General features: G+C 39.4%; 1 protein-coding gene across 9 annotated transcripts in view; it reads right to left on the reverse strand.

The window, feature by feature from the left end:
• BCAS3 (BCAS3 microtubule associated cell migration factor) overlaps window positions 1-19,995 on the reverse strand; it is a 574,202-nt gene that overhangs the window by 471,860 nt on the left and 82,347 nt on the right. For all 9 annotated transcript variants that reach the window (XR_003428780.1, XM_027087291.1, XM_027087292.1 and 6 more), the window contains exon 7: window positions 15,455-15,527. Coding sequence is in view for 8 of the 9 variants with exons in the window: in XM_027087291.1 (XP_026943092.1) it covers window positions 15,455-15,527 (73 nt within the window). In the remaining variant the exon portion in view is untranslated. The remainder of the gene's footprint in view (window positions 1-15,454; window positions 15,528-19,995) is intronic.

Consider the following 19,995-nt stretch of genomic DNA (forward strand, 5'->3'; position numbering starts at 1 on the left):
AGGAAAAGTGATAACACATATAACACATCCCAAGAAAAGAGACATCATCATCCTCCCAGGTCATTGTAATGATGGGATTTCAATACTTACTTTCTGAATAAAGGTTCAAAAATTGATGTGGATTCATTCCCTAAGAACCTCTATTAAAATCAGGTAAAACCATACAACAAGAATTAGATGTACCTCTTGGAAAACACACCTCTTTGCAACGTGGCCACAGGAAACACATGCAGTAGTTAAATGGCGGGAGAGATGGTTCCGTTTTAATAAAATCTGTGGCTAATTTCTGTTCTCAACAAGTTTTGAATCAGACAGTATAGGAAACAAACCTTTCACAAGTGTTTTTTTCTTCTTTGCTTACCAGCATTCTCTGACACAAAATCTTAAAAAGCTGAACAAGAAATTCTTAGATATGGTGGCAGCACATGATGGCCTATTTTAAGCTTTAAGTTCTTTCCATTTATAACTAATATTTTAAAATATGTATATTAATGGAATATGTATTAAATGGGATAGTATACATAATAAGGTAGCACCAGTATTCACCATTAAATTAAAATATGCCATAATATATTAGTAAGAGGTAAAAACAAGCAAGGTGCAGGTAAGAACAATGCAACTCAAATATCTTTACAAATGTGTTTGTGCATGTATATAAGGCCACCTAACTCTGAATCTCCAAATGCCTTTGAAAAACACCACCTATCGACAAGAAAAGCAAATGAAATCACCCTGAAATCACACTACATCATAACTATGAGAGGGATGAGAGAGAAAAGCCAAGAACTTTAAATAACATTTACGGGGCGGGGCGGGGCGGGGGCGCCACGGGGGCCGCAGGGATCATGATTCAAAACTGGCAAAGCCTTCTCTGCTGGCTGGCAGCAAAGCGGAGATTACTTGGAAAACAAGGAGAGAATGCAATAGTCCTATTAGTGGTGGGGCATAGATAAAATCACCTAAGATTTACTCCCAGAAGCAAGTGGGTCTCACCCTGAGTAGGGAAATGCTACAAACAGGTCTAAGATCAGTTGGCTCAAAGCCTTGGCTACTAATGAATCAAAAGTAGGAGGATGAGGGTGTGTGCAGGACCAGAGATGCTTGTCAGAGGGAAAGCATCTGAGAGGAATCACATCAGACATGGGATGTATCTGTGGGAACTTAGCAGTGAAGGAAAAATAGAAGAAATGAGCTGAAAGTAAGGGTATTACAAGCAAACCACAGGAAGGACTGAAGCCATTGCACCAAGATGCCACTTATTAAAGAAACCCTGTACTTCCCTATACCTACAGAAAAAGACGCACTCCCACTAGGAAACCAGGTAAAGACCCAAATCCCTCCAAACCACAACCCTTAACCTCTATAAAAATGATTATTAATACTGCCCCAGAAAAGTCATACTGAATATATCATGAAGGAAAAAAAAAGTAATAGCAACATTCACACAAAACTACCAGAAGAAAAACCAGAATTTCATCTTAATGAAAATATTCCCCCCAAGCCCCACAAAATAGAAAACTATAACCCAAATATGCAAGCCTCACTTAGTGACTTTAATTTGTTCCTGAAAGCTCTGCCACTAAATGAAAAGGCATTAAGTGTAAAATCATTTCCATTACTTTTAATGGGAAAAACTGGAATGAGTTCTATCTCAAACCGTATCTTTACAGAGAGAGAGAAATATATTAATTGAATATGAAAGTGTGTTTACATGAGAAACACTAATTTGAAAATATAGATTTTCAAATCTATATTTAATTAAAATTTATATTTTAATTAAAAAATAATGAAAGTTTATCACACTAGTCAAAGTAGAAAGACTTTATCATAAGTGGCTGTTGATAAAGAAGGGTGCCAGAGGGTTTTTTCTTTCTTTCTTTCTTTATTTATTTTTTAACATCTTTATTGGAGTATAACTGCTTTACAATGGTGTGTTAGTTTCTGCGGTATAACGAAGTGAATCAGCTATACGTGTACATATATCTCCATATCCCCTCCCTCTTGCGTCTCCCTCCCACCCTCCCTATCCCACTCCTCTAGGTGGTCACAAAGCACCAAGCTGACCTCCCTGTGCAATGCAGCTGCTTCCCACTAGCTATCTATTTTATATTTGGTAGTGTACATATGTCCATGCTACTCTCTCACTTCGTCCCAGCTTACCCTTCCCCCTCCCCGTGTCCTCAAGTCCACTCGTTACATCTGTGTCTTTATTCCTGTCCTGCCCCTAGGTTCTTCAGAACCTTTTTTTTTGGATTCCATATATATGTGTTAGCATACGGTATTTGTTTTTCTCTTTCTGACTAACTTCACTCTGTATGACAGACTCTAGGTCCATCCACCTCACAACAAATCACTCAATTTCATTTATTTTTATGGCTGAGTAATATTCCATTGTATATATGTGCCACATCTTCTTTATCCATTCATCTGTCAATGGGCACTTAGGTTGCTTCCATGTCCTGGCTATTGTAAATAGTGCTGCAACGAACATTCTGATACATGACCCTTTTTGAATTATGGCTTTCTCAGCATATATGCCCAGTAGTGGGATTGCTGGGTCGTACTGTAGTTCTATTTTTAGTTATTTAACGAACCTCCATACTGTTCTCCATACTGAGAAGATCTTTTCTTGAAAGGCGAATCTACTTTCAGGTGATCTACGTTCAGATGGATATTCAATATCAGAATCTGACATGTTTGACAGGAAGTATCTTTTCCTTGACACTATAACTCTATAAAGTTTTTAACAGACAATCTGATCTAGCCATAAAAGAAGGATCTTTTAAAGGAGGCAAGAATATACAATGGAGAAAAGACAGCCTCTTAAATAAGTGGTGCTGGGAAAACTGGACAGCTACATGTAAAAGAATGAAATTAGAACACTCCCTAACACCATACACAAAAATAAACTCAAAATGGATTAAAGACCTAAATGTAACGCCAGACACTATAAAATTCTTAAAGGAAAACATAGGCAAAACACCCTATGACATAAATCACATCAAGATCCTTTTTGACCCACCTCCTAGAGAAATGGAATTAAAAACAAAAATAAACAAATGGGACCTAATGAAACCTAGAAGCTTTTGCACAGCAAAGGAAACCACAAACAAGATGAAGAGACAACCCTCAGAATGGGAGAAAATATTTGCCAACAAAGCAACTGACAAAGGATTAATCTCCAAAATTTAAAGTAGCTCATGCAGCTCAATATCAAAAAAACAAACAACCCAGAAGCAAGAGGGAAGAGATATGGGAACATATGTATATGTATAACTGATTCACTTCGTTATAAAGCAGAAACTAACACACCATTGTAAAGCAATTATACTCCAATAAAGATGTAAAAAAAAAAAAACAACCAAACAACCCAATCCAAAAATAGGCAGAAGGCCTAAATAGACATTTCTCCAAAGAAGATAGACAGATTGCCAACAAACACATGAAAAGATGCTCAACATCACTAATCATTAGAGAAATGCAGATCAAAACTACAATGAGGTATCACCTCCCACCGGTCAGAATGGCCATCATCAAAAAATCCACAAACAATAAATGCTGGAGAGAGTGTGGAGAAAAGGGTACCCTCTTGCACTGTTGGTGGGAATGTAAATTGGTACAGCCACTATGGAGAACAGTATGGAGGTTCCTTAAAAAACTAAAAATAGAACTACCATATGACCCAGCAATCCCACTACTGGGCATATACCCTGAGAAAACCATAATTCAAAAAGATTCATGTACCAAAATGTTCATTGCAGCTCTATTTACAGTAGCCCGGAGATGGAAACAGCCTAAGTGTCCATCATCAGATGAATAGATAAAGAAGATGTGGCACATATATACAATGGAATATTACTCAGCCATAAAAAGAAATGAAACTGAGTTATTTGTAATGAGGTGGATGGACCTAGAGTTTGTCATGTCTTACAGAGCGTAGTAAGTCAGAAAGAGAAAAACAAATACCGTATGCTAACACATATATATGGAATCTAAAAAAAAAAAAAATGGTTCTGATGAACCTAGGGGCAGGACAGGAATAAAGACACAGACGTAGAGAATGGACTTGAGGACATGGGGATACGGAAGGGTAAGCTGGGACAAAGTGAGAGAGTAGCATGGACATATATACACTACCAAAAGTAAAACAGATAGCTAGTGGGATGCAGCTGCATAGCACAGGGAGATGAGCTCCGTGCTTTGCGGCTACCTAGAGGGCTGGGATAGGGAGGATGGGAGGGAGGGAGACACAAGAGGGAGGGGATATGGGGATATATGTATACGTTTGGCTGATTCACTTTGTTTACAACAGAAACTAACACACCATTGCAAAGCAATTATACTCCAATAAAGATGTTAAAAAAATGCTTTGTGGCTTCGTACACAAAATCTGTATATGCAAAAATAAATGGAGCACCTTGTCCACAAACAAAAGAAAAAAAAAACAGAAGAAGAAGAAGAAGAAGGATCTTTGAAAAAATGTCCAAGGTGGAAGACTGGCAGCTGCCTCATAGTTTGATAATGTTAATCCACCATTGGTTTCATTCTCCATTTAATGTATTATATACATTTATTTTTAAGTTTCTCAAAAAACATGACTCCTTCTCACAACACAATGCAATTTTCTAGAACATACAACCAGTTCAGTAGAGTGAGCTAATTCTAAAGAAAATATACTTTTTAAATTCTATGTCCATTTTCAATCCTCTTTATAAGACCGTCTTTTGCTTAATTATTAAAGCTTTTTTCCTTTGCTTCCCTTGTACCTGCACCATCTCTTCACCAATTTTTCAACCTTTTGGGGACTCATAAAGCTCTTGCTCTCAAAACACACATTAAAAGTTGTAGCAGGGGGCTTCCCTGGTGGCGCAGTGGTTGAGAGTCCGCCTGCCGATGCAGGGGACACGGGTTCGTGCCCCGGTCCGGGAAGATCCCACATGCCGCGGAGCGGCTGGGCCCGTGAGCCATGGCCGCTGAGCCTGCGCGTCCGGAGCCTGTGCTCCGCAACGGGAAAGGCCAAAACAGGGAGAGGCCCCGTTCCCCAAAAAAAAAAAAAAAAAGTTGTAGCAGAAGGCTTCCCTGGTGGCACAGTGGTTAAGAATCCGCCTGCCTATGCAAGGGACATGGGTTCAAGACCCGGTCCGGGAAGATCCCACATGCCACGGAGCAAGTAAGCCCATGCTCCACTACTACTGAGCCTGTGCTCTAGAGCCCGCGAGCCGCAACTACTGAGCCCATGTTCCACAACTACTGAAGCCCACACACCTAGAGCCCATGCTCCACAACAAGAGAAGCCACAGCAATGAGAAGCCCATGCACTGCAATGAAGAGTAGCCCCTGCTCGCCGCAACCAGAGAAAGCCCGCATGAAGCAACAAAGACCCAATGCAGCCAAAAAAATTTTTTTAAGTTGTAGCAGAGAAAAACTGATTGGGACAAAATAAAAACTAAAATCAAGAATTCTCCAAAAGGGACTTCCCGGGCAGTCCAGTGGTTAAGACTCCACGCTTCCACTGCAGGGGGCATGGGTTCGATCCCAGGTCGGGGAACTAGGATCCTGAATGCTGCGCAGCATGGTATGGCCAAAAATAAATAAATAAAATAAAAAAGAATGCTCCAAAACACATGGAAGTAGTAACCATAAACAACAGACTACAGTCATTAGGTGCTACTACATCCTTCTCACTAGGTATACAAAGGAAGAGATAATATGGTTCATGCATCTAATGCTGTATGCCAAACCACTAGAAATCATACTGGCTTAGGACAATAACCTATTTCTCATGAAAGAAGAGTTAACTGAATTGAGGGTTGAGAATAACAAAAAATGGGGGACGTACAAATAGAAACCATAATGAGAATCCATTACATATTTATTAGAATGGTTAAAATTTAAAAGGCTGATAAAGTCAAGGGCTGGTGAGGAAGTAGAGGAATTAGAAACCTCCTATATTGATGGTAGGAATGTAAAATGGGACAACCACTTTGAAAAACATACATCTAACATGTGATTCAGTCATTCTACTTGTATATATTTGACCAAGAGAAAAGAAAGCATATGTCTATACAAAGACTTGAACATTAGGTTCAAAGCAGCATTACCTGTAAAAGCCAAAACCTAGAAACAACCAAAATACCCATCAACAGGTGAACAGATAACCAAATTATGGTACACTCATATAGTACGATACTACTCAGCAATAAAGGTGAATGAGCTAATGATAAATGCAACAACATGAATGAATCTCAAAATAAATATGCTTCGTAAGAGAAGCCAGACCAAAAAAAGTACATACTATATGATTCCACTTACATAAAACTCCGGAAAATGCAAATTAATCTACAGTGACCGAAACCAGATCAGTAGTTATTTGAAAAAAAGGAGTTGGGAGGGAAAAATTATAAGGAGACATGAGGAATCTTTGGGGGTGATAGTTATATTCATTATCTTGTTTGTGGCAATGGCTTCATAGGTGTATACATATGCCAAACATATAAAACTGTACACTTTTAGGGGCTTCCCTGGTGGCGCAGTGGTTAAGAATCCACCTGCCAATGCAGGTGACACAGGTTCGAGCCCTGGTCTGGGAAGATCCCACATGCTGCAGAGCAACTAAGCCCATGGGCCACAACTACTGAGCCTGCGCTCTAGAGCCTGCGGGCCACAACTACTGAAGTCTGCATGCCTAGAGCCTGTGCTCCGCAGTGAGAGAAGCCACCGCAATGAGAAGCCCACGCACAGCAACAAAGCGTAGTCCCTGCTCGCCGCAACTAAAGAAAGCCTGCACACAGCAATGAAGACCCAATGCAGCCAAAAATAAATAAATTTATTTTTTAAAAAAGAATATATAGTTTATTGCATATCAATTACACCTCGTAAATCTGTTAAAAGTGTATACAAACACATCAGAGTCTGCTAAAATTTATGATTCTGAATGAGGAGTGACATCAGTAGTATTAATAAAGGAAGTGATATTAATAAAATTGACAGCACTTAGTCGTTCGTGTTACAATACAACATACAAAGTATATTTTGAACACAGAGTTCACTAGCTCAGTTGAATACAGAAAACCAGAAGGGACCAGGTTTGTCATGGCTCAGTTTGACCATGTGCTTAGGCAACAAGAAATGTTATAGCTTATTTCCACCTGGTCTTTGTCCATTTTGTTCTTACCGCTCTAACTTAACAGTCTCAACCCCTTCTTATACCCCCATTCCATCAAGGCTCCTTGGCCTTCTTTTTAAGGTAAAATTCCATATTTACTAGTAATTTTTAAATTAATATTAACATTCCTTTTTAAATTTTAATCAGGACTACTGCTCTGATTACACCATTGTATAAACTTTCTCCATATCTGTTTTCCCCATAATCTCAGTTTTAGGGTGCAATTTTGCAGAATATTAATAAGCATGCTGCCCCTGTAAATACTCTGCTTTCAAGGGACCCAGCTCCCTGCCTTGGGAGACTGGCACATATCAAACGGATTGCATCCATGGGCTCCCTGAACTTTCAGAACCTCCAGCTTCTGGCTGGGCTCAGCCTGAGAGAGTCATCTGGAGAAATGACAGTAAGGCGGGGACACCCTGGCTGCTCCGCTGTCAGGTTATTGCAGATGGACCGAATCTCTGCACCAGAGGCCACAGCTCCTGTCAGGTAAACATCTTGAAAGGGCTCTCGTTGGAGGTTCTGCTAATGGCTCTCACCCCTTGCTTAGAAATGGTAAAGGGTCTCAGCTCCTATTCACTTTATTTAAACTCTCCTCAAATTACCCAATTTGAGTATATCTTCTGTTTCTAGCTAGGACCCTAACAGGACAGGTTTTCAGGAATACAAATATCACGTAATAGCAAGAAAAAAAAAAGTTCTTCAAAAAATTAAAGCAGGATTCCTTTGGTTTAGTCACCTACATATAACCATTTTGGTGGGCCATTTGAAATTTGTACCAATTTCAGGCTCACAAGGAAATATACAACAATGTCTATAAAAACAATCTTACAACACACCACTAACTGGTGTCCATAGTTTAGATACTATATTTTTAAATAAATACATAAAAAAACAACTTTTACCTGTTACAGTAATGTCATCTTATTTCCTTAAGGTTTTATTACATCCATAATCAGATAAACAGGGTGTGCTCTATCATGCTCTGAGGGCTCTGGTGGTTCTAAGACAACACTAAAGTCAAGAGGTCTATGAACAATCCATGATATTGGATACCCCACTATCCTGACCCATCTCATTAAAAACCTCTGTGCCAGGGTGGCAGCTTTCAGCATAAATGGTATATCAAAGATGTAAAAGCCCAGTCTTTGAAAGCAGTAAAGAGAGTCACAAGGCCATGCAGAGAGCTAGAAGAAAACGCAGAACACCCACAGAAATGTAAAAGACCAGTGAGATGAACAAGCGAAAGACTGGGTACTTGAAGGAAGGCCAAGGAATTACTCAAAAAGCTCATGTGTTAGAGCACCAAAGACTGGAAGAATGGCATAAACCTCTTTTTTGTATCTGCACAAGTAATGCCAGCCCAAACTGTGATTCCATCAGACCTCACAACACAACAGGATGAAAATCAGTTAAAACAAGGGCATCGTATGTAACGGCTCTGTGACGTTTCATTACAAGAAGAAATGTCAGATACTTAGTATCCCAAGCAACCTCCCTTCTAGTTCTATTTAACATAACCCTTATTTATTTTAGACACAAGTTGAAATAAACTCTCTTCAGCAACACTTCAGGACAGTGAAACTGTGCTTAACCTCCACCTAAATAACTGCTGCTTTAGATCAGTGTCTACCAAACACCAGCCCTAGGAATGTCTATATGTGTATAACTGAGTCACTGTGCTGTACAGCAGAGAATGGCACAACACTGTACATCAACTATACTTCAAGAAAATTAAATAAATAAATAAATAAATAAAAACCAGTCCCACAGAATTCTGTCAATCCAAAATGACCTTTTTTAGCAATTGGTAACAAACTGCAAAACTATTAATACTGTGAACTAACTGTATCATATTTAATGAACAGTCCTTAATTTTGAAATTAAGTCTTCATTCCTATGCACCTATTAAAATTAATTAGCTTTTTTCAAGGTAAATTTAAGATGTCTTTGGTTGCCAAAATCTTAATCTCTCTGATTATTAAAATTCAATCTTGGAAATATGGCCATAGAGCGCTTATTTAATAAGAGATAAGGGATTCCTATCAAATTGAAATAAAGAAATTTTCTCACACTTTCATTTTATTTTATTTTAATATTTATTTATTTATTTGGCTGCGTCAGGTCGTAGTTGTGGCACGCGGGATCTTCGTTGCCACGTGTGGGATCTTCGTTGCCATGTGTGGGATCTTCGTTGCAGCATGCAGGATCTTTTCTGTTGCAGTGTGCAGAATCTTTAGTTGAGGCAGGCAAACTCTTAGTTGCGGCATGTGGGATCTAGTTCCCTGACCAGGAATTGAACCTGGGCCCCCTGCATTGGGAGTCTTAGCCACTGGACCACCAGGGAAGTCCCTCTCACTCTTTTAATTGAAGCATAGTTGACTTTCAATATTCGTTTCAGGTGTACAACACAGTGGTTCAATACTTTTATAGATTATACACCATACAAAGTTATTATAAAATCTGGACTTTATTCTGTGTTGTATATTACATCCCTGTATATATGATGTGATATATGATGTGAGTCTCTGGATAAGACTTCCTTTATCTGTAGCATATATCTTACGTGGTTTCAAGGTTCTTTCCACTACCAGCATTCTATGATTCTCTCTATGTAAAGATCACATCTTCACTCCAATAACGCGATGATATTATATTGGATTAAACATTCTTCAAGGTCTGTAGTCAGCTGTTGAATAACGTTACTCTTTTGCAATTATTCATAATACCCAACAAAATCCTAACCACAAAAAACTGCATTACTGGAACAGTTTAGCATGTAATACACAATGAGCTTTCATTTCCTAAGAAAGTGTATATTCCTTAGTATACTGTCCATACTTCTCCTCCCTCCCTCAAATTATTACACAAGGCACTGACTTAATCCCTGGATCAGTAGCACAATAAACATTATGTCCCACCAAGTACTTAAATGGCTTATCTGGAATGATTATGAAACAGTGTATCTGTCTCTCTCTCTCCCCTTCTCCCTCTCCCTCTCTCTTTCTCTCTACATAGACACATACACACAAAAAAAGACAACAACACTAGAATATAAAAAAAAATGAAAAAAAAAAATTTAAAAACAAAAAAATGGCATTTTAATGACTGTCATGAATGCAGTAACAGCCAGTATTAAAAATTGTGGGCTAAGTGTAATGTGTGTATACCTAAAGGATAAAAAATGAGGGAGGACTGCGATTATTTCCATAGTAATCCCCCCCTTTCTTTGAAAAGTTATTATAAATTTAATATAAATATGAAAATTTATACTTCCCTGGTGGCACAGTGGTTAAGAATTAGCCTGCCAATGCAGGGGACACAGGTTCGAACCCAGGAAGATCCCACATGCTGCAAAGCAACCAAGCCGTGTGCCACAACTACTGAGCCTGCGCTCTAGAGCCGATGAGCCACAACTACTGAGCCTGCACACCACAACTGAAGTCCACGTGACCCAGAGCCGTGGAGCCACAACTACTCAAGCCCACACACCATGGGGCCCACGTGCCGCAACTACTGAAGCTTGCGCTCCTAGAGCCTGTGTTCCACAACAAGAGAGGCCACTGCAATGAGAAGTCTGCACACCACAACGAAGAGTAGCCCCTGCCCACCACAGCTAGAGAAAGCCCATGCAGCAACAAAGACCCAACGCAGCCAAAAGAAAAAAGCAAACAAACAAAAACAACAAAAAGAAAATATCTTTGCATTTATTTATCAATAACCATTCTTTTTTTTTATAAGACTTTTTTTTTTAAGATGCTGGTAGGAGTTTTTTAATTAATGTATTTATTTTTGCTGTGTTGGGTCTTCGTTTCTGTGCGAGGGCATTCTCTAGTTGTGGCAAGTGGGGGCCACTCTTCATCACGGTGCACGGGCCTCTTACTATCGCGGCCTCTCGTTGTGTAGCACAGGCTCCAGACACGCAGGCTCAGTAGTTGTGGCTCACGGGCCTAGTTGCTCCGCGGCATGTGGGATCCTCCCAGACCAGGGCTCGAACCCGTGTCCCCTGCATTAGCAGGCAGATTCTCAACCACTGAGCCACCAGGGAAGTCCAATAACCATTCTTAAAACAACCCAGCAAATGATACAGACATATAGCAGTCTCTTTCCAGAATGATTCTCCTACTAGAAATAAATTAATGAGCAGAAATGGGACAGGGGAAATGAGTGCCTACAATAGACTTTTTTGAAATAGGTAAATGCTATTTTTTTTAATAAATTTATTTTTGGCTGTGTTGGGTCTTCGTTGCTGTTCACGGGCTTTCTTTAGTTGCAGAGAGCTGGGGCCACTCTTCATTGCAGTGCATGGGCTTCAGTAGTTGTGGCACATGGGCCCAGAAGTTGTGGCTCGTGGGCTCTAGAGCACAGGCTCAGCAGTTGTGGTGCACGGGCTTAGTTGCTCCACGGCATGTGGCATCTTCCCAGACCAGGGCTCAAACCCGTGTCCCCTGCCTTGGCAGGCGGATTCCCAACCACTACGCCACCAGGGAAGCCCAGCAAATGCTATTTTTTCGGGGGGGGGGGGTGCTGCATTGGGTCTTCATTGCTGCCCATGGGCTTTCTCTAGTTGTGGTGAGCAGGGGCTACTCTTCGTTGTGGTGTGCAGGCTTCTCATTGCGGTGGCTTCTCTTGTTGTGGAGCACGGGCTCTAGGCACGCGGGCTCAGCAGTTGTGGCTCGCAGGCTCTAGAGTGCAGGTTCAGTAGTTTCGGCACAGGGGCCTTGCTGCTCCGCGGCATGTGGGAATCTTCCCAGACCAGGGCTCAAACCCGTGTCCCCTGCATTGGCAGGCGGATTCTTAACCACCGCGCCACCAGTGAAGTTCCGCAAATGCTATTTTAATCAGAACTATATTCATCGCCCCTGTGGTCATTAATGTGTCAACTTGGCTAAGCCACAATAACCAGATTTGGTCAAATATTATTCTAGATGTTTCTCTGAAGGTATTTTTTATATAAGACTAACATTTCAATCAGCAGTTTGAGTAAAGCAGATTATGCTTCATAATGTGAGTGGGACTCATCCAATCAGTTCAAAGTTCTAATAAAATTTTAAAACATTGACTTCCTTGGAGGAAGAGGGAATTCTGTCTTTGGATTGAAATTGTAACTCTTCCCTCAGTCTCCAGATTTTGGATCTGCAGCCCTCACAATCATGTGAGACAATTTCTTAAAATCAATCCCCCACTCCCTCCCTCCCCACACACATACATCCCACATCCCACTAGTTCTGATTCTCCGGAGAACCCTGACTAATATAACCTGCATAACATCATGGTCATCCCTCAGTAAATCATCTCATCACCTACTATATACAACCCTTCCTTTCGTGTCTTATTTTTTGATAAAGTGATAACTCAATAAATGAATCCTGTAAAAATAAAACCAATCTCCTTAATCATACAGTTAAGCAGGGTTGCTAAGGAATGGAAAATCTTTCAAAACCTGCAAAGCAAACTCAGTAGGTAGCACCTTCCGTAAACACATCTTTTTGTGGGGCTTCAACAGGACTGGGTGCGCCTGAATTACAGGGACCTAAACACCAGGAAGAGTGAAATCAACAAGGTTTTCTTTCACCACAGGTGTTTCCCCTCTTCTGCTTGGTTCCCTTTCCCTTTCAGCTCACTTGTCAACACACCAGTTCCCTGATACTTGTGCTGACTTGAATATGGTGTTGCGTTCTTCCGGAGAGTTTATTTCACCTTTTTTCTCTTCAACTCCAGAATTTCCATTTGGTTTTTCTACAATTTCTAATTTCTTATTGAGATTCTCTATTTGTTCAGTCACTGTTATCATACTTTCCTATCATTCCAGAAACGGTTCATTTCGTTCTTAGAACATATATAGAATAATGGCTTTAAAGGCCCTGTCTACAAATTTTAACATTGGAAACAATCAGGAACACTTTCTATTGCCTACTTTTCTCAATATATCACACTTTCCTATTTCTTGGTATGTATCATAATTTTATGTTGAAAACTAGACATGTTATATAAAATAGTATAAGAATTCTGGAAATCTCTCTTCCTCCACAATGTGCAGTTACTAATGCCTCTGTTGAGTTTTACTTTTCTTTAATTCTTGTTTTCATTTTAAAGCCTGCTTGCCTGGGGGTTGCCCCTGTGTCTAAGTAGCTTAGTGATTTAGCCAAAGATTCGACAGGGAATTTGCTCAAATACCCTAAGTCAATAAAGGTTGTCATCCTTTCCAAAAGGATCTATGTGTGGGTAGAGGAACACGTTCAACAGGCAGACATTTTCAAGTCTTCCAGATTTTAGCTTTCCCTGGATGCTTTCATGGCTCCTCTGCCCCTACATGAAGCCTCAGCTAACCATGACTTTAGGCTAAAAGAGCCATGGGCCTGCACAAATCTCATGACCCCAAGACCATAACTTCCAGGGACAATGCTGCTGGGCATCATCATGACATTGCACACCCTGGAAAATCAAGCAAGTTGGAAGGGAAAAGGGTGGAGTGTGATGGGAGCAGCTTCCGGGCATGAATGTGACAGATTGCCACTGTTATGGCTTAATATTTACCGGTTTCTCAAACATAAACACTTTCCACATTGTTGGAAGCCTTTGGTTGAGTTCTAGAGCACTGAAATGGTTGTTATTACCTGTTTTGCAGATGGACTTCATTCTAAGTCACAAACCTCCATCTTTCCTAAGTATATTTATACCAGTGTCTGTTCCCCTTTTATAGCTTTATAACGTACTTTGGAAGTCCTTAGTCGTCTTCATGTACTGCCAAACTTTCTTATTCCTTTAGATCCAGCATAAGCTGTGCCTTCCTAATGAGGCCATCTCCCATTAATCCATGCACACTGATCTCTACCTTCTTTGAATTCCTATTACACATCATTATATCACAATCATTTTCTGTGTGCTATGTTTTTGTTTTCAGCAACATCCTTAAGTCTTTGGGACAAGGAATTCGGTTTTCATGCTTTGTATCCTCATCCCATACCTGGCAGAGTGATGAGCACAAAGTAAATTTTTGCCCACTTCAACCCAAAAATTTACACCGGAAGAAAACTGCCTTGTAATGCATGTATGTAGCCCAACCATTTCCCCAGAAAGCAACGATTAAGATTCCAAGACCTAATCATGTAACACCACTAGCACATTCTTCCCTTCTGCACTGCATCCATGACCTAGAGTGTACACTATCAGCTGAAAGTACAGGGCAGGGACTACTGGTTGCCAAGCCTAATATTCATTTTGATCCTCTACCTTACTAACAAAACCATAATCATATCCCTGCTTATCTTGTAGCTAGGAGTTCAAGTGGAGGAGAGGCACTAACTGAAAAGACAGTAGCCTTCTTGAGATCATTAGGGGAAGGGGTCAGATCCTAAAAGATGTCAAAACTAGAAATGGAAAGAACCTAGGTCATTAATGACATATCACAGAAACACTTCACTAGCCCTGGACTGCCTACCCAGTAACTTTCAATTACATGGTTTGTATAGGCCATTGAAATTTTACCAGCGGCTGAATTGGAATTACATAGTGAAAAGGTCACGACAAACCTGATAACTAAATCACCACAAGGCATTAAGAAGCACATATTCTCATTTATTATATAGAGAAAGTAGGGGAAAATCTGACTTCCTGAGTAATAACCATTAATCATCTTTGTCCATAGTCCTCTCATGGTCACAAATGTAACCAGCATGGAATTAAGAGAATGCTTGCTTGGGTTTGAATCCACAGCTCCACTGTGTGAATTCAGCGCCTGAGTGTTTCTAAACTGCAAAATGGGACTAAGAACAGTATCTATTTCATAGTATTGCTGAAAGAAATGAAAGAGAAAATTCACGGAATGCCTTTAGAACAGTGTCAGGCACATGCTAGCTACAACAACAGTAAATGTTAATGGTGGTGGTGGTAGTGGTGGTGGTGGTGATGATGACTGATGATGACGACGATGGCGACCTAATAGTAAGTTCTAATCCACTGTAGAAGGCCACTATAAATAGTAAATAAACACATAAACTGAAACACATTTTTCTTAACGATGCTAATCTTTTATTTCAAGACTGAAGTCTGAGGTACTGCTGGCTTGCTTTCATGTTTTGCTATCACCCTACATTTGAGAAAACAGTGAGCAGAAAAATCCCAAGGACTGAGTGACAAAAACCCTAAATATGTTTTTATTTCCTTTCCCATCTGTCTTGTAAGAGCATACTCTTATGGTAAACAAAGATTTGAAGACATCAAAGTTCCCCCTCTGAAATAATACAAAATTTTAATAGTGGTTCAAAGAAATTTTTTTTAATTCCTTACCCAGAAGATCCAGTGCTCTTACAAACACCAAGGAGGGGCCTTTTTTCAGCAAAGTTGTCACACTTTTGAGCACCTGATGAGGAACATGAAATAAAATGTAAAATAAAACTTTGAGAAGTATTCTTGTATATTTCCCATTATTTTCATTCTCTCAAAACATTTACAGCTAAAGAGATAGCAAAACATTCATTTAAATTGATATATTTATACAGTTGACTGAACAAAAACTAGAAGAGCTATAAATAAACTTATAACTATTTTCAAAATTGAACCAACATTTAAAAACCTTTTTTTAAAATTAGCAACGTCAACCTTATACACATTCACCATGAAATCAGAAAACCACCCCCAATTCCACTAACTAATTACCTAAGAGTTGTATAACCTTGATTTCAAAACTAAATAAAGGAAGGTCACAACAGAAACTTTAAAAACTTCAAAATTTCAGGCCATTCTCAATACACAACAATGCAAAATCCTGAGAAAAGACTAGTAAAATGAATAGCAATGTATTAGAAAAAAAATTAAATCAGTCAGTCTGTGAAGAAAGACTGAAAGACATTGTCAACCAGAGAGCTCCAAGAAACAGCACACCAAAGCACCCTCAATAAAGTTAGAGGTTGGCAAACACATACACATTGCTTGCAATCAGCTTTTTAGTTTGCTGCTTACAAACAGGTACAAGCACCTGGAAAAGTGGTTAACTCTGTACAGGAAGAAAGTATCAAAAATTTTGAAACTATCATTAATAATTTTAAAAATATGAGAAGATATTTCAGGCATGAAGCAATATAAGAATGCAATGAAAAACTGACACTTAGAAAATAAAAGAGCTCTGGGAAGTTAAAAACAAGGTAGATATTATTTAAAAACTCAACACAAGCATCAGAGAAAGTTTCCTACAGAACACAGCAAAAACACCAAAAAAAAAAAAAAAAGAAAAACAGCATTAATTTATACACACACACAAACACATACACAAGAGAAATGTTAAAGGACAGCCTCAAAGTTCCAGTACGTAGGTAGGAATTCCAAAAAGAGAGAAAAGAGAAAAACAGAGGAGGAAAGAATCCATGAAATGTTTCAAAATTTTTCACAGAACAAACAAGGACAAACAAGAATTTTGCAAGAACGAGGCAAGGACTCCACTCTCACCAGTACTATTCAGTATAGTACTGGAAGTTCTAGACAAGGCAACGAAGCAGAAGAGAAAGGGGGAAAAAGTCATACAGATAAGAAAGGAAGAAATAAAACTCCCTATTTTCAGATAACATGATTGATACATTGAAAATCCCAAGGAATCAACAACAGCAAAAACTTCTACAGCTAGTGAGTTAGCTCAGCAAGGTCACCAGAGTCAAGATCAACATACAAAATATCAACCGTATTTCTATATACTAGCAACAAGCACACAGAATTCCAGATTAAAAATACAATACTGTTAATAACTTCTCAAAAGAACATTAAATACTCAGGTATAAATCTAAAATATATATTCAGGACTTAGAGACTGAAAACTACAAAATGCTGATGCAGGAAATGAAAGACAATTTAAGTAAACGGATATATAAAGTTGACAGAAGATGCACAGATTAATGGAACTGAAGACAATCCAGAAACAGACCCAAACAAATATGGTCAACTGATTTTTGAAAGACGTGTAAAGGCAATTAAGTGGAATAAGACCGTTTAACCATTTCAACAAATGGTCCTGAGGCAGCTGCATACCCATAGGAAAAGAATAAAACTGGAAATAAAACACCTTACCTAAAATTAACTCAACATGGATCAGAGATTAAAATGTAAGACTATATAACTTTTAGAAGAAAACAAAAGAAAATCGTAGGACCTAGGGCTTGGTGAAGAGGTCTCAGACATGACACAGAAAATATGATCCATGAGACCGAAAAAAGCAATAAGTTGGCTATAATTAAAATTAAAAACAAGCTACACATTGGAAAAAATACTTGTAAAACACATATTTAACAAAGGACCCATCTAGAATATATGAAATAATCTCAACATACTCAAAACTAAAAAACAAAAATCCAACTTTAAATGGGCAAAAGACATGAGATATTTCACTGAAAATAAGATATGGAAAGCAGATATGCAAATGAAAAGATTTTCAACAACAGTAGCTACCAGGGAAATGTAAAAAGCAAATGCTGACAAAAAGTGCAGAGAACTTAGATCTTTCACACATTCCTGGTGGAAATATAAAATAGTACAGCCCCTTTAGAAAAGAGTGTGGCAGTTTCTTTAAAAGAGCAGAAACAAAAAACCTAAACATACACTTACCATATATCCCAGCAATCATACTACTGGGCATTTATCCCAGAAAAATAAAAACTACACCCACACAAACTTGTACACAAATTTCACAGTAGATTTATTTTAAACAGCAAAATAAGTGAAATCATCCCTGATGTCCTTCAGCAGATGAATTTTACCTCCACACCATGAAATATTAATCAGTAGTAAGAAGGAACTAACTATTGATACACTAAACAACTTGGATACACCTCAACAAACTTGTACTAAGTGAAAAAGCAATACTGTGTAAATCCACTTATGTAATACTCTTGAAATGACAAAATTAGTACAGAGATGGAAAACAGACTGATAAATTCCCAAAAGTTAGGGATGGTGGACAGAGATGGTGTCAGGGAGATTACTGTAGTGATGAAATAGATCTGTATCTTGATTATGGTAGTGGTTACATGAATGTACACATGTGATAAAATGACATGGAACTATGTGCACACATCCCACCAATGTCAGTTTCCTGGTTTTTATATTGTATATAAGATGTAACCAGCTGGGCAGAGGGTGCACAAGACCTGTCTGTAGTATTTTTGCAACTTTCTGGTAAATATGTAATATCTCAGAAGGCAGGTTATTTTTAAATGGAAGGTAGAATAAAGAGGATAAATATTTTCTTTTAATATTATGTAATTTAGTTTATGCTCTTTAAAAAGGTACATATGTCAAGAGTGAGACGAAAAGCCACAGACTTGGAGAAATACTTGCAAAAGACACATCTGATAAAGGAGTGTTATCCCAAATATAACAAAATACTTTTAAAACTAAACAGTAAGAATACGAACAGCCCAATTTAAAACTGAGAAAAAGATCTGAACAGACACTTAACCAAAGTAAATATACAGATGGCCAATAAGCATATGAAAAGATGCTCCACATCACAGGTCATCAGGGAAATTCAAATCAAAACAACAATAAGATACCACTCCACACATACTAGACCAGCCAAAATGTAAAACAATGACAACACCGGATGCTGACAAGGATGCAGACCAACAAGAACTCTCAATCATCGCTAGAGGGAATGCAAAACGGTACAGCCACATCGTAAGACAGTGTGGCAGTTTCTTACTAAACTAAACATGCTCTTACTACAAGATCCAGCAATCATGCTCCTTGGTATTTACCCAAAGGAGTTGAAAACTGTTTATACAAAAACCTGCACATGGACATTTATATCAGCTTTGTTCCCAGTTGCCAAAACTTGGAAGCAATCAAGATGCCCTTCAGTAGATGAGTGGATAAATAAACTGTGGTACCACCAGACAACGGAATATGACTCAGGACTAAAATGAAATGAGCTATCAAGCCATGAAAAAACACGGCGGAAACTTAAATACATACTGAATGGCTCTGGAAAAGGCAAAAGACAGTTACTGAGACAGTAAAAATACTGAGACAGTAAAAAGATGAGTGGTGGGCTTCCCTGGTGGCGCAGTGGTTGAGAGTCCGCCTGCCGATGCAGGGGACACGGGTTCATGCCCCAGTCCGGGAAGATCCCACATGCCGCAGAGCGGCTGGCCATGGCCAGCTCAGCCATGGCCGCTAAGCCTGCACGTCCGGAGCCTGTGCTCCGCAACGGAAGAGGCCACAACAGTGAGAGGCCCGCGTACTGCTAAAAAAAAAAAAAAAAATGAGTGGTCTTCAGGGGTTAAGAAGGAGGGACGCATGAGTAAGTAAAGCACAGAGGATGCTTAGGGCAGGAAAACTATTCTGTTCAGACACTACAATGGTGGATACATGTCCTTATGCATTTGTCAAAACCTACTGAATGTACAACACCAATAGGGAACCCTAATGAGAATTATGGACTTTGGGTGATAATGATGTCAGTGTGGGTACCTCTGTGGTGCAGGGTATGAATAGTGGGGGAAGTTGTGAGATGTGAGGGGTCAGGAGATATACAGCAACTCTGTACTTTCTGCTCAATTCTGGTATCTATAAAATGCTCTTAGGGCTTCCCTGGTGGCACAGTGGTTGAGAGTCCGCCTGTCAATGCAGGGGACATGGGTTCGTGCCCCGGTCCAGGAAGATCCCACATGCCGCGGAGCGGCTGGGCCCGTGGGCCATGGCCGCTGAGCCTGTGTGTCCGGAGCCTGTGCTCCACAACGGGAGAGGCCACAACAGTGAGAGGCCCGCGTACCGCAAAAAAAAAAGAAATGCTCTTAAAATATTAACTTTAAAAAGATGTAGCAAGCTCTTGAACACCCATGTTC

The sequence above is a fragment of the Aethalodelphis obliquidens genome, unplaced genomic scaffold (genome assembly GCF_003676395.1).
Source record: "Aethalodelphis obliquidens isolate GAN/ISIS:26980383/991018 unplaced genomic scaffold, ASM367639v1 scaffold58, whole genome shotgun sequence".
In the NCBI taxonomy this organism is placed as follows: domain Eukaryota; kingdom Metazoa; phylum Chordata; class Mammalia; order Artiodactyla; family Delphinidae; genus Aethalodelphis; species Aethalodelphis obliquidens.